We start from the raw sequence: 22,320 nt of genomic DNA, 5'->3' as shown, positions 1-22,320 counted from the left end.
TCAAACAACAGTAAAATACTTCGCTTGTATCTGTATTGCCAACTCAGTAGGCAGTAAATGGAGTTAACAGTGCAGATGATATAAAGGTGAAGTATTCTCCTTTGAAAGGTTTTGTTGGAATAAACTGCCTGTTGTTTGGGAACATGGTTGTGTATGCAGGTCCCAGGGTTCAAGATGCAAGGGGCCTGACTATATTAGGAAAGCCCATCCCATCTTCTGCTCGGTAAAGTTCATCTCTCTGCCTAGATTTGGGGAGGCACTGACTGTGCTCTGCACATCTTACTGTTGAGCAGTATCTGCCAGTAACATTGTTCTCAGCTATGATCCAGAACTGCATCCAGACTCCCAAGCACTTTGGTTGGCAACTAGAATTGTTAGGAGAGAGGAAGCAGCAGAGAAGTGATGGGCTGAGCATTTCCCCAATCTTCTCAAATGCTTCCTAATTTTCCTCTAAGTAATGCATATTAAACCCCGTCCCCCTTCCCTATCACTGCTATAGTCTCATTCATCAGTGATTCCCATTTTCCAGCAATGGGAAGAAGAGAAGGAATATTGGTTGACAGCTGTTAGGGCTGGATTTGTCATCGGAGATACCAGCTGCTGAACCTTAATCTGGCATCAGAAATACTTTTGGTTCCAGCCCACTTCCATTACTAGCTTTCAGTTACTTAAGGCCATGTTTGGTGTGAATCCACCTTTTAGCTTTACCAACCGTTTTGGTTCCTTATCCTCCCTAGTCCCGTTTTAACCTGGTTTGTTCCTTTTCTGCAGATGACAGCTCTCGAGTCCTGCTCGGTCCCAGCATCAGCGATCCAAACTCAGATTATATCAATGCTAGCTATATTCCCGTGAGTCCTGTTCTGATCTCCTTGATCCAAATCCTGTAGTTGCCGATCCTGGATTTAGTGGAAGCCAGATGCTATTTTGCAGAAACAGAATTATCTTGGTTTGTTCTTAGCTATAGTTGGGAACTGTTTAAAAGTTTCTGTGCTGTGGGTTTCTCTTCTGCCGCCTCTTCTAAAAATTTCCCAGTCTCCAAGCCCAGAATATCTCAGCCTCCGTTGTAAAAACAAACATTTCTTGACTTTATTACTGCAAGTTAGAGATTTGATTTGCATAATGCAAATTGAGATTTTTCTTGGAGGTGACTTACTTACCTTGGGTTTTATTTTAGCACAATATACGTATATCCATAAAGATGTAATGCAATCCAGACTCCTTCAAATTTTTCTCCTCCAGTTATGCAGCCTTTTCAGACATTACAATTATATCTAACAGGAGTGTGCGCTACCTGCGATCCTCCCAACATGTGTGGTTGCTGCATGAACAGGGATGACGCATGTATTTGCCATGCATTTGGAGCATTGGTATGCATGAATGTGAACCCTGAAAAATCTACTTGTCAGTTTGCGCATGCCAAGGCTTGGATCCAGTGATATGCAAGCAGAAACATAAACAGACTTAGCACAGTTCTGCTTGTTCAAAATCTTGTGCAACACCTTGCACAAGCAAAAATGCAAGCGGGGCACAGTATGTCTGACTTGATGAAAAATGGCCCTTTTCAAGTGTTTCCCGCTTCCTCAAGAACTCCAGGGCTAGAGCCAACCCTGAAGCTATATGTGCATGGAAAATAGCTCTGTTCACGCAACAATGGAACCATGCTCATTGAGAAGACCATGGTAGTGCACACTGTAGATTTCCCAGTTCCTATGATAGTAATGACAGAGAATGTTGCACTTGAAAGGTGCACATCGCAATAAAGTGTGGTATTAGCAGGTTCCTTTGTTCCGGGCAAGGGTTTTGTGCAAGAAAACCTCTTCCCTTTAACTTTATCTAAGCTCTCCGCATCCTCCTCACCCTTTCCAGGGCTACCATAGGGAAAAGGAGTACATTGCAACCCAAGGACCCTTGCCTGGCACACTTCATGATGTCTGGCGCATGATATGGGAGCAACGAATCACAACCTTGGTCATGCTCACCAACTGCATAGAAAATGGACGGGTGAGCATCATCCCATGTGATAATGATGACATTATGGGATAGTGGGGAATCACTTGAATGTTAGTCTGGTCCTCTGGGGACTGCATATTCAAAACAGCAGGTGCTAGGTCTGTGCCAAGTATTCTCCACTTTTGATATTTCTTTTAAACTAGTGATTTTGGTGGGATGGAAATTCCTCCTGAAAGTTGCTTAGACTGTGTTGAGGAGGAGGATTTTTAAAAGCTATGAACTGCCATTGCTTCTTTCTTTCGGCTTTGTCCCTTCTGAAATAGTCACATGGGTGATTCTGCTCAATCAGGGATGGTCCCATAATGTCAATTAGCCAATCAAACTTGGCTGTGTGAAATTCTTCCTTGTCCTCAATTGCCCTTGGTCATGACAAGTGAGGGCAATTTATGTCAGTGAATTCTCTACCCCCCCCCCAAGGAATGATGGGAAATCATCAAAAATAAAGCCTTTTCAGCACTGCAGAAAGTATTTGGGGAGGGCAATGAGTAGTTTTGACTCTGCTGTATCAGATTGTTGAATGGAGGAAGCTGCGAGATGATCATCTAGCTTCTTTCCATTGGGAACTGCAGCCCAAAAGAGAATTTGCAATCCAAAATGGTTCCCAACTAGCAATACGAAGAGGAGACAGAGGAGATAGAAGTGTGATTTTTGATCTGTAAGCTGAGGAGCCAAAATATAACACGAGTCTGATGATAGCTTTGCTACACTCCCTCAGAGGTAGCCATCCCAGTACATTTGTTGCTGTTCTCTTCCTCCATCCTGCTTTCCTACTCCTTGGCTAGGTGAAATGTGAACGGTATTGGCCCTTGGACTACACGCCCTGCACCTACGAAGACATCACTGTCTCAGTTGTCATAGAAACCATCCTCCCTGACTGGACCATCCGGGACTTCAATATCAAGCGGGTAAGGGGTGGTAGGATTCCTGCTGGTCCTGCCTTCTGCTGCTCCACGTCAGTGCTGCTGCAACCCTTTCCCTAGAGATGTCTTTCCTAGGCTGAAGGGCATCTACCTCTCTGTGTCTCCCAACAGAAGAATGAATGGGAGGTCCGCCTCGCCCGCCATTACCACTACACATCGTGGCCAGACCACGGGGTACCCTCGAACACAAGTGCCATCCTTCACTTTCGAGACCTCGTGAGGAAGCACATAGAACAGCATACGGAGAGTGGTCCAGCTCTGGTTCACTGCAGGTAAACCAAACAGTGGGGTGTGAAGAAGAGAGAGATGAATTGACTTTCTTGATGACTGGTATTGCCTCTGGGCTGAATTCACGGTACTGGTGCTTATTGTTTTTGTGGATATACAACGCTGCCTTGTACCTGATGGAATAGGTGACTCAACGTGCCTTGGACATTAGGGGGCGCTGCTTGTCTCTCTGTGTGTTTGTGTAACTCTCTTGATAGTAAGCCGTTTCTCTTTGTCTAAGGCAAGAATGCCTCCCGACTCCTCCTCTGTCTCTGTGTCTCTTGGGAGATTTCTTCTCTCTTGCCTTGTGGCCTTCCAAAGTGGGAAAATGTATTTCTCAGAGCGCCTGCCATGGAAGTCTCATCCACAGACCCAGACTTGCAGCCTCGCTACCAGGCTATTCTGGCCGTGGCATTTATAGGGAAAGTGATTCTTTAGACTAGGACTCTTTCTTTCTACTCCAAGATATCGCCATGAATGGAATCTACCTCAATAAAGTGTAAGTTCTGTCTTTCTACAATTTGATTACCTGCATGTTGGGAAAAAAATACTTCTAAGTAACTCTGCTGCCAAATGAAATATAACTATTTCGAATAGAACCAAGTTCATCTAGGTCAGCATTGCCCGCTCTGACTGGCAGCAGCTCCAAGGTCTCATGTAGAGACAGGCCTTTACCTGCTACTTGAAGCCCTTCAGCTGGAGGTGGCGAGGACCAAACCAGAGACCTCCTGCATGCAAAGCAGGTGCTCTACCTCTAAGCTATACTTCTCCTAAAGAGATGGACGTATGAAGGTGCCTTATACCAAGCAAGGCCATTGGCCTACATGGGTCAGTATCAGCTGTGCTGAGGAGCAATTGCTCTCCAGAGCTGTCATTTTTTCCAAATTTCTGTTACCTGAGATCCCTTACCTTAAGCGCAAGAAATAGCACAGTGGATCTCCTGCTTGCCAGGCAAGTGTTCCACAGCTGGGCTATGGCCCTTCTCCTCCTTGAGACCAACCACAGAAAATCTCCTAATGGTTCCACCAGGCTTGTGGCCTCTATGAAGTGGCACTTTTCTGGGCTGATCCCAAAATTGGGGAATCTGCTGAGGAGCAACACATTTGGCAGCCAAGACTCCTCTTTTCAGACAGATGTTCTGTTGTCAATGTACCGTTTGATTTATTGGCTCCCTTGGCTGCTGAATAGTCCTCTGCTCATTGCTCGTTTATGGCCTGATTGATATTTTGGATTGTATTTTGTGGCTTTAATGGGGAACCATTGCATGGAAAAGCAGGCTATTGATTTTCTTAAATGAATAATAAACCAACCAATAACCGGTAGAAATTGGTGCCAAGGGTTCTTTCTCAGCTGGGCTTTCAGTAAGGGAAGTATAGGAGATCAGGACGACTAAGCACCAGCTTGCCTGGATTTTTTCTGGCAAAGGGGATAGGGACAGATGGGAGGAGGAGCCAAGGTTTCCGGATTCTCAGACAGGAGTGGAGTCTAGGCACTTAAAGCAGTAATGAAATTAAACCTAAACACACATCATCGCAACATGTCCCTTTCAAAGCAACAACAAGTTTCAGAGCTAAAAGCGCATTTCCTACAGTGGTTGTAATATGCTGTGCAACTGCAGAATCTACTGTCAGGGTCCATTACAAGCAATCGTGTAAGCAGCTTCTAATGCCAGGCAATTCCTGCTACTTTTCTGTGCTTGTTTCCGATTCGCCTGAAAGGGAGGTTTCAGTTGATACCATCAGCGTCTGATGTTTCCCGCCTTTCCAGCGCTGGTGTGGGCCGAACAGGAACATTCATTGCCTTGGACTCCTTGCTGAGCCAAGCCCAGAAAGAGGGGCAGATTGGCGTCTACTCGTTTGTGCAGAGGATGAGGATGAACCGACCACTCATGATTCAAACCGAGGTGAGGACTAATTATTAAATTGTGTATAGAGCAGATCCTCCTGACCTGCAGGGGGCGCTGAATGGCAGGACTCTAATCTGGAGAACCAGGTTTGATTCCCTACCCGTCCTTCAGCTGGGTGGCCTTGGGTCACTTGCAGCTCTCTCAGAGCTCTCTCAGCTCCACTCATCTCACAGAGTGATTTTTGTGAGGATAATAATAACACTTTGTAAACCGCTCTGAGTGGGCTTTAAGTTGTCCTGAAGGGCAGTATTTAAATCAAATATTATTATTTTTATTATTGACTGTAACTGTTGAGTTTCATAATGGCAGAGACTGTAGGGGAATATTGAAGGAAAGCCCACCTAAAAAGAGCTCAAAGCCTATTGAAGCGTTAAAGTTGACAATAACTGCAAACATTTTTGTAATTAACAGGGCACTTGAGTGGCCCTAAATCGTTCCCAGAAGTACCTCCAAGAATGCACCATTTTTGTACATGTTCACTGCCCCTTTCAGTAGCTGCTTTAAATACCACATTTCCTCCCACTGTGCTATTTCCCGCCCTCACATGGCCATCCTAGTCAATCAGGGATCCCAGTGTGAATGTAACAATGTTGCCAAATCAAACAACCCTCTGGACATGGGCAAAGCACCCAAAAGACAATTGAGCCGTTGCCATGTGCCCCCCTACACATAAGCCCTATGGAACGGCCTGCCTGAAGAGGTCAGGAGAGCCCCCACTGTCCTGGCTTTCCGCAAATGATGCAAAACTGAATTATTCAAAAGGGCTTTTTACTGAGATGGAAGGGCTGTATTGTAGGGAGGGGGTTTCCAAAAGATGCTTCACTAACAAGTTAGGGACCATAGACTTCACCACTGTGTTGCCTTACGTCCTACCTGTTGCTTTAAGTATGTGCTCCTATGTGCTACCTGTGCTTCAAGTATGACCCTACTCAGTAGTTCTATGTTGTCTAATGTCAGTCCTAGAATTGCTTATGCTCTGTTTCAGCCTTTCTTCAACTCTGTATAGGATTTTTGTTAATGTTATATCTTTGTAAACTTGCATTTATTTATCCTATGGCTATTGAAATGTCCTTGATATTGATTGTACTAATCTCACACTATGTAATCCGCCTTGAGTCTCAGTGATAAAGGCAGACTGTAAAGGACATGAATAAATAATAATAATAATAATAATAATAATAATAATAACAACAACAACAACAACAACATTCAGTTTATATACCGTCCTTCAGGACAACTTAATGTGGCTTACAAACTCAAAGTGGTTTACAAAGTATGTCACTATTATCCCCACAACAAAACTCCCTGTGAGGTGGGTGGAGCTGAGAGAGCTCCAGAGAGCCGTGACTAGCCCAAGATCACCCAGCTGGCTTCAAGCGGAGGAGCGGGGAATCAAACCCGGCTCTCCAGATTAGAGTCCCGCACACTTAACCACTACACCAAACTGGCTCTGATGATTACAACATATGATTACTGCTGCTGCTGATTATGACATATCCTTTTTAGTGACTGGATGCCACACACAGTACATCTTTGTCTCCACAGTCCCAGTATGTGTTCCTACATCAGTGTCTCCTGGACAGGATCCAGCCTCCTTCACAGGTCGACAGCGAGAAGATGCAGAGCGCTGCTGTGTATGAAAATACTTTGGCTTTCCAAGACTATGAGGTGTCCCGTGTATGAGGATTTTGGTCATCATGCTTCGAAAGCACCAAGAATGTCCACCCCCCAAGTTCTCTAAAGCCGTAACGCTCAAACTTTGACATGCCATACGGAACAGGGGTCAGTTTCCAGAGGAGATGTGAGCCTCTTTTACTGACAACAAACCAATTTTGGTGTGTACATCGATTGGGCCGGGTGGGTTGAGGAGGGATGGTCTCTGTTCCTCCTTTTTTTGGTTGGAAATATAAATATGCTCGTTGGACTGAGCCATTCTGAGAGGATCCACGCACAATAGGAGAAGCAAGAAGTCTAGAACTGGGTTTCTCAAATGCAGTCAGAGGCGCAACCACCAGGCACAGTGATTTTGAGCAACAGGTTTGCTTTACTGGCTTGTATAGCCGCCGCCCCCCCCCCCCCCCCGTACATGTTTTGTGGTGACATCTGAAGATCAGGTCGAGAATCACGGGTCGTAGCATATGCAATACCAGGTATTTGCTCCAGGATCTAATAATGAAAGCTGTGTATTGCAGGAGAGCTTTGGACGCGTGCTTCTTGAAACTCGCTTTTAACCTTGGAGAAAACTATATTTGAATTAGAAGAGTAGGGGGAGTTATAATTTGTGGTAGGCAAGGGGGAAAGAATGAAACAGCAACCATTCCCTCTGCCTGCAGGGTCCAGGCCATGCGCAAAGTCCCATTCTGCAAGATCTGCAGTGACCCCCCTGCAAAGACCCCAAAGGAAAGGCAGTTCCCCGCTCTGGCCCTCAGGGATGAAAAAGAGCTATAAAATATTAAATGAGTGTTCCATGCTGACAGAACATTCTCCAATGGTGTTGCTAGCAAAGCAAGATAAAGCAAGGCTACTTTTTTTTTTTTTTACCCTTGCAGAAGATAATTTTCAAAATATCCTGTCTTTTAAATAAACTTTTCTTGCCTGAGCAAAGAGCATGAAGCTTCACTTCTTCTTTGGGGGACTGTCCATTTCCCCTCACCCTTCAGCTTGCCTGTCTCAAAGCAAACATTAAGCAAATAGAGAATTTAGTGAGATAGTACAGAGGGTGAAGAGCTCCTTCCGGTGCCTAAATGCTGCTGCATCAGAGAAAAGGGACGCAGCAGCAGTTTGCCAGTGAAGCAGCCATCCAGACGCCCCTCCCAGATGCCTGGCTGCTCTCCTGCTTCCAAACTCCCATCTACAAGGCTGTTAGAGGTTGAAGCCACCAAATATCCTTTTGTGGTGCCTGGATCAAGTTCTGTCTCTGAGGAATGCCCTCAGATGTTAAAACCTTTCTATTTCATAATGTTTCCATTGTTTTACTTTTCAGTTGTAAATGGCTTTGAGAACATAAAAAGTAGTAAATACAAGTATAGGGAGGCCCGTCTGCTGAAAGCAGCTAGCACAGGAAGGGTGAGGCCCTCATCCAGACTAATTTACAAGAAAGCACTTTTGTAAATAAGTCATTAACAGTGCAATCCCAAGAAGAATTACTATAGTCTAAGCCCATTGAAATCAATAGTCTTAGACTGGAGTAACTCTGCTTAGGATTGCACTGTAAAAGTTACTAGGCCACCAACTCCACATACCCACTTTTAGTTTCAAGTAGGTAACCATGTTGATCTGCATAAGAACAGCAGGATTTGAGTGGCACCTTAGAGACCAACGGGATTTTCAGGGCATGAGCTTTGGAGAGTCAGAGCTCCCTTGAAGAAGGAAGCTTTGCCTTTGAAAACTTATACCCAGAAAATCTTTTCAGTTTCTAAGGTGTCCCTGGTCATCTCATTCTAAAGCTGAGTTATATCCTTCTAGTCAATTAAAGTCAATGGTCTTGTAACAGTTGAGCTCTGTTTAAGATTGCACTTTTAGTCTTCCATTATGAACGTATGTTCTTCCAAATTTCATGACCATATTGGTTCGACTGGTAAGTTCATATTGCTCTTATGATTTCTCATGTCTTTAGACAAAACAACAGTTGCTTCTCAGTTTCCCAACTGTACTAATGTAATTCTGTAGACCTGTTACCTTTAAAATTGACTCCTCTTTTGTATCAATTTCATATAAATGGTGTAAAAATGGCATGTCATATAAAATGCCAGAAAAGAAGCAAAAGAAATGGGACAATCAGGAGGTGGGATGAGTTGCTCAGAAAACTAATATAAAAACAAAACGTTACTGGAAAATGTCATACTTAGGAATATATATTCCTAGAGTATATTACTGCAATTCGAAATTCTGCTTTGGAAAAAAAAATACTTGCATCTATGAGGATTAAAATGTAGAAGAAAACAGAATGAAATCAAAGAGCATTAGACAGCATCTGAGTCAGCGAGCGCTGGGGTGTGCATTACTTCACCAAGTTGCACATGAAACCGGGAGAACATCATTTCCCCCACGGTCGACAAACCCAGGTGCACTGAGACAGAGATTGCCTGCCTGTTTCTTTCCTCAAGAAGACTCTCCTTCCCCAGCTCTCAATTCCCCACACCCATCCTGTTCAGGGCTGGGAGTTGCTTCCCTATGGCACAACACCCCAGGCCTTCACCCAGATGTGTCGTGTGCAGGCTGGGCTCAGCATGTTCAGCCGAAAAGGATAACGTGGCTGAATCATGGCCCACTTCATCTTCACGAGAAAATGATAAAAGGAATTATTTGGTTGCTGAGGCAACCCAAGTGTCAGTTCCAAAAATGTTGCCATGGAACTGTCAGATCTTTCCTCTCCCCCCCCCCTTCCCACCAGGTCATGACTCCTTGCAAATGATCAGATCTGATTCTCAATTAAGCAGGGAAGGGTGGATCTAGTAGGCCAGGCCTCCTGGGGTTTGTTGGTGAGGGGATGCTGGATGCAACAGTCCTAACGGGACGAGGGTAGCCAGGGTTCCTTGTACTCTGGTACTGACCGATAACAGGAGATTCAGGGACTTAATAACTTGTGATCCTGAAAAGGGTTAGTCTGTAATGATTTGCAGCAGGCGTTGCAGGGGACTAGAGTTGCGTTTGGGCCTAAAAATCAGTAGCAGAGCATCTGCTTTGCTTGCAGAGGACCCGGGTTCTATCCCCAACATCCCCAGTCAAAAGGGTCTTTAGTACCCAGTATTTGGAAAGACATTGCTTTGCCTGAGACCCTGAAGAGAGAGTAATAGTGAACTACACAGACCAATGGTCTGACTCAGTATAAATATATGGTTGTAAATAGTGTCTGTAAGTGGGGGTCAGGTCATTTCTTCTTAGCCAGGCTAAGGAAGGGGCTGTGGCTCAGTGGCAGAACACCTGCTTTGCCAGCAGATCCCACGTTCAGTCCCTGGCCTGTCAGGTAGCTGGTATTGGGAAAGGTGTTTAGAAAACTGCTGCCAGTCAGAGCAGGCAATGCTGGGCTAGACTGGCCAATGCACTGATGGGAAGAGATGAGTGAAGTATAGCAGTTCGTAGCTCGGGAGGGTTCTTTGGAAAAGGAAAAAGTTCCATAAGGTTACTCTTCCCAATAGCTTCATTCTCCTTCGGTAAGCTTCTTTCTTTCTTTCTTTCTTTCTTTCTTTCTTTCTTTCTTTCTTTCTTTCTTTCTTTCTTTCTTTCTTTCTTTCTTCTTTCTTTCTTTCTTTCTTTCTTTCGAGTTTTTATATAATAAACGAGCAAAACCTAAAAATCCACAATTACACAAATTGTAAGTTGTGAAACTTACAATTACACAAGTAACCAATATACAGAAATAACAAAACATACAAAGAAACAACATAAAAAGAAAAAACAAACTATATAAACAAGACAGCTTCCGATTTTCTCCGTAACAAATATTGGTATCATTTTCAGATTTATGCGTACTCTTAAAAGCTCTCTCTTTTCTAACACTTAGCCTCCTCCTTTCTGACTGAAGCATAAAAACCTACCATCTCACCCTGCATGTCTTTTAGGGTGTTTGCTTGGTCAGTCAAAATTCCCAGGCTATTACAATTGCTTACCATGGATTCCTGCCAGGGAAACTACATATCTGATGAAGTGAGCATTGAGTCAGAAAGCTTATACCCTGGAGACTTTGGTTGGTCTTTAAGATGTTACTGGACTTGATTTGGGGAAATCACAATCATTGATTTTTGCTGATGTCACTGCCCTTTGTATGGTTTTCTCTACAGAGCTGCTTTTGCACTCTCAAATTAGGTGCCCCCCCCCCCGCCCCGGCCATGTTACAAAGCTGGCATAGGGGAAGACTTGACTGCTGTGAATAGGAAAAGGTTCTGGTGGATTATAGTGCAGGCATGCCAGGACCCTTTGAGGTGGAATTGCTGGGATGAGAACTAGCATGCTGTAATAGCTAGCACATGTGAGTGTGTGTGTGTGTGGGGGGGTGGCAATGACCTTGCTTCCTATCCCAATTTAGGCATGAAGCTTAATTTATAATTATGCAATAAATAAATATTATGCAATAAATAAATAAAGACTTTTCTCTGGGGGGAAGTATAGTTTAGTGGATAGGTGAAGGGCTGTGTATGGCAGGAGAGATGTTATTTTTCACACAAATGGTTGGGTTTTGTTCTTCCTTGGGCTCTAAATACTGGTTGCAAAACTCCCTTTCTCCACAGGAGGGCAGCAATGCCAATCTCTAGCTCTCATACACGCCACACCCACCAGGCTCCCCCCCCCACTCCCACACTGTCCATTTCAGCTCCTGGCTCCATCTTCTTCTCACCCACATGCACGAACGTCCACCTTCTGTCTCATAAGCAAACAAACATTCCTGTTATCCCTTCACTAATATGCGCCTCTCTAGCAGACACACGAGTCATTCTCCTTTGGCTTCTCATAAGAAAAGGGCTCTTATTCCCAGAAGTGCCTCTCCTCTTTACTAGAACTCTCTCTTTAGCACAGAATCCCTTTTATCAACACACACACACGCCCTCCCTTAGTCTTTCACTCCCCCCCCCATTATTCTAAAACCCACACACGCTTCATAATATTTTCCTTATTTCCTGACATTCATTCATTTGAGTCTGTATATGTGTACGCCCCAAGAATAACAGTTCCACTGCTTGAAATCCAGCATACATGATAATAGAATCACAAGCTCTCCCTGTTTCTAGCCCTTGCTCCTTAATCTGCAAGAAATGTTTCCGGAGATTTCGACTTCTCACATCATCCTTAAGTATGAGGATGAGAACATCCGCCTTTTAAACCAGCTTGACGGTGAGTACCGAACGGTTAAAGTAAAAGGCATTCCGTGGTAACTTCTCTGTATTGTGTGATCCTGTATTTCTCCCTCTCTCATACACAGATGGCAGCACAAACACACCCACTTCTCTTTCCCACGTCTGCACTCCCATTTCAAGGTAACACACCACCTCAAGGGACCCCTCTATTTTGCCAAGGGGATATGACGAATCTTTCGAGGAATTCAGAAGCATATTTACAAAAGTTTAATTTTTAAAAGAAGAATTTCTTAGGGAGGTATCAACAGCATCCTCTCAAAAGTTTTGACGGAAAGAAGGAAGCCGCGATCTTTTGGAATCCATTGAAGTTTGGAGGTGCTGCTGGTGGCACGTTTTCGTGCCTCGCAGACCGACAGCCGCCGCCTTCTCCGTCCCTGAGTCTCCCACGGGCAAATCTAATCCCTGCTCAGATCTCAGCTGCAGGGAGGGGCGCCACCTGCTCGCAATAATTATCTGCCTCTCCCCTGCCCGTTGGTTCCTTATCCCTTTCAAGAATCCTCCAGATGTTGGACCTCATGCTCGTGAGAACGGATAAGGCTTTATCTTGAACTCGCCACCCCCCTACACACACACACACACACCGCCTGTCGATGCCTTCTCGTCACTCTCGGGTCTAACCCCACCTCTTCCTTCCCGGCCCCACCCCTCGGCGAGAGACGCTTCAGCACCACGGAGCGCGGACAGCTCCTTTGGCTGAAATCGACCAGCCCCGCGCCTCGGCTCGCCTCGGCTCAGCTCTGCTCTCAACCTACCTGGCTTTGGATCCGTCCAGCGCCCAACCGCCCGGGAAAGGAAAAATAAAGATCAGCTCAAAGGTAAGGCGCAGCTTCCCTCTTGGATCCTGGCTTTCTAGAAAGGGCGGATTTAGAAAAGAGAGAATGACTTCCCCCCAAATTCGGCCATTGCCCAGGAGGATTTATTTCTCAAGCCGTCCAGGATTGGAGCATAGAGAAGGAAAAGATTTGGCGAGCGGAGGAGAAATTCCTTCCCTGGGCTAGAAGGAGAATTCCCGAGAGGCTCGGAAACAAAGACAGGTGTTCTCTGTGTACGGGGACTGGAGAGAAGGACAGAGAGACGAAGAATGGTCTTTAAACAATGTGTGGAGGCAAAGGATGGAAGGTGGAAAGAGAGAGATTCCCTTTTCTGTTTGCTCCTCCAAAGTAATGCCAGGTGGATATCAAGACCTGTGAGGGCATTCCTGTCCAGGTGGGACCGGAGTGGAATGGAAAGGGAGGGTGGCAACCCTGAACAGAAACTGTGTAGAACACACACACACACACACCCCACCAAGAATATGGTTGCTCTGACCCAGCCTATGCCAATTTATAGAGGTGTGTGTCCCCACTGCTCCTCATGATTGACTAGTTGACCCCCCCGCCCATTTAATTTTACATTGGTGTGCTCCATTTGAGGCTGTGCCCCTCCAGCTCAAAGGAATTAAACCACTGGAGGGGTGTGTGTATGTGTCCTTGTTCTATGGGTGTGCGTGCTAGATGGCCAGAGAAAGAGGAGGGGTGTTGCCAGTCGGGGAAGAGAGAGCTTTTGCTTCGATTGGAGAGAGGTTTTCAAGGAAGCCAGCCAGCAGCCTCTGGGAAAGTACGAATAATAAAACCACACGGAGGATACCATTGGCAAGAGTGGGTGGAAACGGCGGGGGGGGGGGGGGACTCGCTAGAAGAGGAAGCAAGCGAGGCCGGTCCATTTGGGAATGTTAGCTTTACGCCGGAGCCGGAGAGAGTTGCTATGTGAGCCATCAATAATTCACGTCAAGGCTAGCTGTTGTCTCCAGGGAGGGGCGGAACTTTTTGAAAGCACACGGGGGTTATTGATCCAGCCGTCGCTGGCCTTGGGCTGTGCCAAGGCAGGCTGAGACCCGGCTCTAGGGCTCGGCGTTGTAACGCACAAGGCATTAGGAAGCATTAAAAGGGCATCTGAGCACGTGTAGAGTGTTTTTATCTCTTTTGCCACCGAGGGATGGTAGCCAGCCTCTATAAATGTCTACCGTTCAAGTTTTCTGGCTTCCAGCCTCCCCCCACCCAATGATCAAGCACTTAATCTAGTTTTAATTAATTTATTAATTACTTTGCTTTCCCTTCTGTTATGGAACGGGAGGCAGTGTTATGTCAGTTTTCCGAGAGGTCTCCCATTGAGGCAGTGGCTGGATGCAGCAAGCTGCAGCATATTGTAGTTTCAGAGCACACCCTGGGACCCAGCCCCCTTGCTTTTAGGACTTCTCCTACAAATCCTTTCTTCACTCTCAGGGTTGTGTTTGATGGAGGAAGGTCCGTTTATAAACCACAATCTCTACACCCCAATGAATTATCACTAGGGCTTCAGTTGAGTTGGATTTCACTAGGATTGATCTGGAACACGTCAGGAATGAAGTGGAATCACCTTTAAAGCAGACGAGAAGCTTTCACAGGTTTCTTTTTAACTGCAGGACTCCTGTGTCTTTAGTAGCGACCCCATGGCAGGCAAAAATTCAATTGATAAATCATCTTGCTGGATCAGACTTCATGTCTACCTAGTTCAGCATGTTGTTTTCCATGGTAGCCAAGCCTGGATTGGTATGGATCAAGATTTTTCTATCACTCAGGCTGGAGAGAGGGGGGAATCCTGTATTTGTTGACTTTCTGGCAGGTAGAAATGAAGAAAGTGAAGATTTACCAGTTTAACTCTACCCTGGAAAAGCTTCATCTGTTGAATTTTTGCTGCACATCCAGGCAGAGAGTTGTTCCCAGTCTTCTGCCCTGATCCAAGAAATGCCAGGGACCGAACAGAACGCCAGCACTATGTCACTTCTCCCTGCTGTCAGTTTGTCTCTAGGCCCAGTTCAAAGTGCTGACAAGTGCTCCACCCATAAGAACCTACTCCCAGTCTAAGATCATCAGTTACTGGTGCTTTCTGCTCTGCTTGCCTGGTGAATGGAGATAGAAGTAGGTAGGCTCACATGACAGGGCTTTTTCAGCTGCCCCCCACCCCCCGGCCAAAAAACCTTTGGAACTCCTTGCCCAAGGAGACCTACCATTTTCTTTCACTCTGGCCTTCCAGAGATCTAATAAAACATTTTGCGCTGGAGGGCATTTGGTAAATCCATGACCAGATGCTGATCTATTTTATAAGTTTTGTATTGCTCATTGTTGATTTTTCAAAATGCAATTGATGGTTTTATTGCTTTTTTAAGTTTTAGGGTCATTTTTACTACTGTTTCCTATCTGTCTCCATTTTATGTCACCTTTCCTCTGAGAAACTCGGGTTGCATACATGGGTTTGTCCTCTTCGATTTTATCTTCTCCACCACAACCCTGTGCAGGAGGTGAGGCAGAGAGAGGGAGATTTGCCCCAAGGTCACCTAGTGAGCTTTATGGCAGAGTGGGGATTCGAATCTGGGTCTCCCAGTACTGATGCAATAAATCACACTAGCTTTCTTTATTTTCATTTAGAAAATGTATTTTTCTAAATGAATTTACAATTTATGAATTTACATAATTAGTATGGATTTACGAATGATTATGTGTGAACTGTTGTAAGTTCCATATGTGATAGATAGGGTCTGTTTTCATTTTTATTTTTCCTTGTAAACCACCTTGAGTGGTCTTTTAGTAGAAAAGTGGAGTAGAAACTTACAAAATAAAGAAATAAATCCTGGAAGCCTCTGTATGTAAGCACATGCTCTCTCAGCTGGACCATAGCCTCTCCCATTTATTGGGGTGAGCTGTTTTTGGGGTGAGGTTTTGGTGTGGTGGGACATTGTTCCTGGGCATGCAGTTCATGGGAGAACTGGCGTCTGGCCTTTGCCCGGCCAGAGATTTGCTGTGCAATCCTGGACAGGTCTCTCTCCCCATATTTACTTCCTTACTTGTAAAATGGGAATATTAAGGCACAGCACTATTGGGATTTCATCCAATGAAATAATTTAAAGGTGACTCAACTGTCTGATCTTTTAACCCCTCAATTAATAGTTTTGGATTTAAAAACAGGGGCATTTTGATTTTTTAAAAATCCACTTCGGGGCAAGCACTTCTCCAGTTGGAAAGCAAGCCCGTCTTGGGTATGCTTTCAAAGCAACTGGAGCCCCCGTGCCTCTTGATTTTCATATGTCAGGCAATATGTGCATGCAAGAGTAACACTCCCCTCCATTGACAACTCTTCAGACCTGGAAGGAGGCGTGAGGAGAGCAGGCAGGTACAGACCTTGCTTTTGCCCAGGGCAACTGGAATTGTGCTTCAGGTGTGTGTGCCTGAGTGGCTTATATCCCCCTGCGGATGGCTTCGACGTGGGGCTTGCTGTGGTTGTCATGGTTTTCCAGAGGAAATGGGGAGAGCAGCTATGGATGTTGCCTACGTCACCCAGCCAGCCGCCCCAATCCTCATCCAGGCATTGATTTGTGCTTGTGTGTTAGGTAGCATCTCTTTCCTCTGTCTCTCTCCTCTCTCTTCCTTTATCTGCCTGGAGAAGGATTCTGGCTTGGGCAGCCAGCCTCTCTCCCCCGGGACCATTCCTGGGATGCTTCTCTTTGAGTTTTAGAGCTCATGGTAAAAGGTCTGAAGCAGCTGAAAAAGGTTCCATCCGAGCAATGGGTCTTGGGGACTGAGCTGCCAGGCAGTCAAAGGGCCAGACAGGTTCCTACTTTTGGGGAGGGTAGTAGGATTTGAGAGGTAAAGCAGGTTTGATTTGAGCCAAGGCTTAATTATTTGTTAGGATTGGAATACTGCCAACCTAATCTTTCAGAGGCAGCTTGAATTTGGGCTGAGATTCATCCAGCCTTAGTCCCAGAACCAGTTCAAAATGCCTTATAGGGTAATAATGGAAAAGAGAATGCCTCTGAACACACACAGAGTATCTTTGCTTTCACTCAGCCCTAAACAAACCAGATGCAAGTATTTGGGATTAGAGAGAATGTTGGGGGGGGGAGTGTAACTCCCATTCTGTCCTGAGCACCAGCGGCTTCCTCCTTTTAGAAAAGAAGCATTAAAGCAGGCTTAAAATGAGGGCGGTCGAGATTAACCCAATCTTAGTGGATGAATTGTGTGCGCGCTTTAGTGGAATGAATTTGCATAGATTTGCATATGAGTAAAAAAGCTGACTTTTTAGATGATGTGTCACAACAGCTATAATCTCAGAATAGCCGTCATTTCCTTTTAGGAGAGTGGGGGAGGGATTGCTTCTTTTGCTGTTATTTGCAGTTTTTAAAAGTACCTTGACTAAAATAATGAATTGAGTGGCAAAATTTTTAAAGAAATTATCAGGGCCCTTTTTGGGCCTATCAAAAATATTTTTAAAAACACACTGTCAGCCACTGTGATACGGCAAAAATAATCTTAGCCTCTACCCTATTGGGCTGGAGTAAGAAGAAGGCGAAAGGTTTCTGTTTCTCTAGTTTGGGGTTCAGTTAAGTTTTTCCTCTCCCTCTGTATACAGTTATGGTTACTGGGCTGAACCGAAAGCACTCTTGTAAATGCTAAATAGTAATCAAACCAATTACGTACATGTTTACAGATCTACTCAAAATATATACGAGGGACTTCTGAGGGAGACGAGTTCTTTTGAAAGGGAAGTGGATTATGGGGGGGGGGGTAATGACCCAGAGCTCCTATTTGTTTTGGACCCGGAGGGTGTCTTGTGGGGTAACAACAAGGGGCTTAGCTTCCGTAGATGGTGTTATTTTCAAGCTGGGCATCTTCTGGGATTACATATTTAATCATGTTCCCAGCCTAATCATATGTATGTAGGACATATAATGTACAGGAGTTTAAAGATGTTCACATCCCCTCACGGGCACACATACGCGCGTGCGCACACACACACACACATGTGGGACTGCAAACAGCTGGTGCAGCCCTGCAGCTAAGAGTGTGAGTTCAGAAACCACTGGTTCAAATCTAATCTAATCAACAAAAGAGCACAGAACCCCTACTTTCAAACTCTCTTTTTAAGGCTCTCTCTGCTTCCCTCATAAAACCAACCGCTAAAACAATTCAACAAACAATCAATAGAAGTCTCAAACAGGCCTGGTTTTTAAAACCCACCCTACTTGCTGTCCTCGGGTGGTAAAAGTAATGCCAAAGCTCCATCCATCCATCCGCCCGTCCATCCGCCTGCCTGTCCGTCCATCCATCTGTTATGCAGTGAATTTTGCCTGCTGCTGTTCAGTATCAGGGACTTTTTTCTTCCCCATCAGTAATGTGTGTTGTGCTGGGCTGCGGACAGCAGCTCGAATGGAGGCGCTGTGCCTGGCCCATTGCCTTCACAGGGCCTCTAAGAAAAACTAGTATTCCAGACACAAGATGAAAACAGAGTTTTACATGGAAGATGTCTTACGTCCAGTTAGACATTTGACCCATCTAGCTCAATATTTCTATTATCATGGGCACAAGCGCTCTGAGACAGAGGAAGGCCTTTCCCAGCACCTGCTCCTAGAGATGCCAGGGGACCCTCTGTGAGCAGGGACAGGGGTCTGTGAGCAAGGCAGGGACCCTCTGTGAGCAAAGCATGGGCTTTATCGCTGAATTGTGGCCCCTCATATTTTGCTAAATGCCAATATTGTCTGCACTCTCCTTTTCTCTCTCTTGACTGTACCCAGGGCAGGCCTCTTATTGTTACTCCTGCTGCAAAGGGGGTGGCAATTATTGTGGCTTGACATTTGGGTTTGATGGGCATCGACTGAATTGGGTGGGAGGAAGAGAAGACTGGCAGCTTAGATGGATGTTTGGTCAGCTGCCTCTCCCAGCAACACTCACTTGTTTGTAGACTCCTCTCAATCCAGCTTAACATTTTGCTACAGCTATTACCTGTTTGGGGTTGATTAACAGGTTGCCGGAGGAGGCCGGAAGATGGCAAGGCTGAGATGCTGTCACGGAAGAGAGAGGACCAGAGATTTATGATGTCTTTCTTGTGAATAGTTTGCAAAAAAAATTTTTTAATGTGCAGGTCCAACAGAGAGTATGGGAATACAGCAAGCACTCAGGCTGTGCCATGTGTTGAAACCTGAGGCAGAGCATCTCAACAGCGCCCCTTAGAGGGGTAAAAACAGGATAACAAACAAACCGAGCGGCAAGCCTTTAATGGTGCCCCAAAATATATGCAGCAGGTTATTTCACCAGCTACAGCTTGTGATTCAGTGGGCTATCCGCTTCGTTCACCGAGTACCATAGTATAGGTGCTGGTGACACAATGCCCTTACTGAGGGTGTTGCATGGCAGAGGCACTGAGGCTTCCAGCTCTGCACCAAACATCAAGCAGATGAGCAGGGAACTGGGTACCTCTGTGCCAGCCGCATGAGATCTGTGCTGAGCATCTGCCCCCTCCCCTGCTGACCCCTGGGCTGGACGCTTGTTGGCTCTTGGCCTGTGGTCCTGGGTGAGCCACACAACCTCCTGGCCTCTTTGTGGCTTTGGATTATCCTGGGGGCTTGCGTCTGTACGAATGGCCTGTTTTTATGTGTAAATCATTTCTCAAGCCTCATTGTAGGGGAGGGAGGAAGCAGGGGTTTTAAAAATGATTGAAATACCATTAAAGAAATCAGGGGAGAACTGGAGGAACAGGAAAAGGTCATGATGAGGAAAGCAGGATTTGCAGGGTGAATTCTACTAAACGATACAATGAAGAGCGGGGGCGGGCGGAGGGGGGGGAGAGAAAGGTGAGATTGGAGCAGAGCAGCTCTCAGACCTGTTAAAGGGAAATGACTCTTCTGGGTGTTACAACAGGATGCTGCACGTGCATGCATGTACACACACACACACACACACCATGACTCTAGAAAAGCACTGTGGTGCATTGGAGGAAAGACAGGGCAAGGAGGCCGTGGTGTTGATGCGTACGGCAGATCGGTGTGTGTTTAGATCTGAAACTGCCTGCCGCTGAATCAGGTCCTCGGTTTCTCCGTCTCTATGCCATCTGCTGTGGCAAGACCAGTAGTGCTCCCTCTGCCCCTGCTCCCTGAGCCTTTTAATGGGAGATGCCGTGGATTGAACCAGGGACTTTCCACATGCAAGGCAAGCACTCTGCTGCTGAGCTACAGTCCCTCCTCATCTGCTGGAGGTGGGTCCAGAGCCACGGGGAGGTTTGTTGTGTGACGAGGAGGCCTTAAAGGGACATCTGGAGCTGGAAGGAAGCGGGGGGGGGGGAATCAGTGGAGAGGAGCCGCACTCTGAAAGGCAGGTAGTAGCCTGTGAGGCTCCAAGTCGGTGAATTGCATTAAATATTAATCAAATAAAATTTAATGTTATCAAAAATTTATAAACAATGTCATAGAAGTTGCTACTTATGCTAGTCTTATGTTCATCTTCCAGAACATGAGAAGGCAGGTGCGGAGCGGCTTCTCGGAGAGCAAATTTGGTAGAAAAACATCTGCACGCTTTGCCTTTTATCGGCTAATACGTATCAGCTGGAGATCAGAGTTTTTTAAAAGAGAAAGGTGAAAAATCAAGGAAGGGACCTGGAACCTGTCTGAGGGGGCCAAACCTTCACAGCCGCCCTTATGGTTCCAGCCTTGACTGGGGCAAACTGCAGACACTGGGGCATAAACCCATCTGAAAAGGCAGGCTTTTTCTCCACAGCACAACAGGAGTCTGATTGGACCATTGAACCCTTCTTGAGAGAGGGCACAGAAATGCTGTTTGCCACCCCCACCCCCCACCCCGATTTCCATAGAATTATTATCAATGGACAACCGGAGCACTCAAATCAGATCCTGTTGAAAACAGAAGGCCCTGCTAGAGCAGACCAAAGGTTCATCCAGTTCAGCCTCCCGTTTCCCCCACAGGACAAACAGCTGCCTCTGAGGAAGGCTCTAAGCAGGACACACCAGCCAAAGCCTCCTGCAACCAGTATTGAAAGGCACAGTCCAGTCCCATCTAGCTAACAGACATTGATGGTTCTGCTTACCATGAATTCGGCCAATTCCTTCTGAAACCCATGTAAACTCGTGGTTAATTTGTGGAACTTGCTGTAACTTGGACTGAACTAGGGGCCTACATCTAGTAGCAGGAAGTTCCACAAATGATTTAAGAAGTTTGTGTAGGAAAGTGTATGTCCCGACTGAGCCAGTTTGATGTAGTGGAGTGCAGAACTCTAATCTGGAGAACCGGGCTTGATTCCCCACTCCTCCACTTGAAGCCAGCTGGGTGACCTTGGGTCAATCACAGCTTCTAGGAGCTCTCTCAGCCTCACTCAGCTCACAGGGTGTTTGTTGTTGTGGGGATAATAATAGCATACTTTGTAAACTGCGCTGAATGGGTGTTAAGTCGTCCTGAAGGTCAGTATATACATCGAATGTTATTATTATTAGGACCCCCCCCCCTACAAGTTTTGGCATTTAGAAGGAGAGAAAGTTCTCTTGGGTCAAAAAAGGCAGGAGAGAGAGGCCCTAATCCTATCTGATAGCACTCTCCTCTCAAGCTAGCCCATGCAAGAAAGGCACCAGCTTCTCCTATAAGGAGAAAGGCCCACCCCACCCCCTCTGAGTTTTACCCTTGAGCCAAAACCATTTCTTTCTCTTTGACTTTTCCCAAAACTGACAGCGTTGCAGAAACTCTTGAGCAAAAGGGCTGATGGGAGAGGAGGTGACACTGTCAGGAAATCTGGGGACAAGTAGGAAACAGGCCCTGAGGATTGGAAGGCGTAGCAAAACGCTTTGAGGAGCCGAGTGTCACTGTACATTTATCCAGGAACAGAGAGGGAAGTGCTGGAGAAAGAGGTGATCTTGGGACGCTTTGCGGCAGAAATCTGTGCTTGCAAAAGCTCCCATTCAATGATTGCGATAAATTAGGCAGATTAAGCAAATGAGATGCGTGTCACTTAATTTGTCTATTTTCTTCTAATGTGCTTTCCATCCTCTCAGAATACAGGAGGGATTTTTTTATTTGGGGCTGTAGGGTGGAAATTAGGGAAGGATCTTCATCTCAACATCCAGCAAAATGAAGTGGGAGAGGTCTGAAATGGGAGCTTGGACTGTACCACTTCAGGTTGCAGGTGGTGGTTATGGGGTTTGAAACCTCTGTGTAGAAAGAAAACACCTTGCAAATAGAAAAAGGAGCACCGTAGGGATTGTGTGTGTGCACGCCATCAAGTCACAATCGACTTATGGTGACCCCAGCAAGGGGCATTCAAGGCAAGTGAGAAGCAGAGGTGGTTTGCCAGTGCCTTCCTCTACAGGTTCTTCCCTGGTGGTCTCCCATCCAAGTACTAACCTAGCTTAGCTTCCAAGATCTGACAAGCTCAGGCTATACCATGCTGCCTTCCTTCCCCACAGTAGGGAGTAGGCTGAGCTAAGATCTTTCTCCCTAACATCTAATTTTCTATGTGCAGAATTTTTTTTAAATAGTATGCCTATCCAAAGATGACACGTGCAAACACACACACCCCT

General features: G+C 45.8%; 1 protein-coding gene across 1 annotated transcript in view; it reads left to right on the top strand.

The window, feature by feature from the left end:
- The window catches only part of PTPRH (protein tyrosine phosphatase receptor type H), a 38,644-nt gene extending 26,155 nt beyond the window's left edge, over nt 1-12,489 (top strand). The window contains exons 14-22 of the mRNA XM_054994101.1: nt 772-848; nt 1,867-2,001; nt 2,793-2,915; nt 3,042-3,202; nt 4,965-5,100; nt 6,649-6,780; nt 11,829-11,931; nt 12,020-12,074; nt 12,303-12,489. Of these exons, the coding sequence (XP_054850076.1) occupies nt 772-848; nt 1,867-2,001; nt 2,793-2,915; nt 3,042-3,202; nt 4,965-5,100; nt 6,649-6,780; nt 11,829-11,931; nt 12,020-12,074; nt 12,303-12,489 (1,109 nt within the window). The remainder of the gene's footprint in view (nt 1-771; nt 849-1,866; nt 2,002-2,792; nt 2,916-3,041; nt 3,203-4,964; nt 5,101-6,648; nt 6,781-11,828; nt 11,932-12,019; nt 12,075-12,302) is intronic.
- The last annotated feature ends 9,831 nt before the right edge of the window (nt 12,490-22,320 follow it).

The sequence above is a fragment of the Eublepharis macularius genome, chromosome 12 (genome assembly GCF_028583425.1).
Source record: "Eublepharis macularius isolate TG4126 chromosome 12, MPM_Emac_v1.0, whole genome shotgun sequence".
NCBI lineage: Eukaryota > Metazoa > Chordata > Lepidosauria > Squamata > Eublepharidae > Eublepharis > Eublepharis macularius.
The sequence above is the reverse complement of the archived record's forward strand: the minus strand, read 5'-3'. Positions and strand labels throughout refer to the sequence as shown.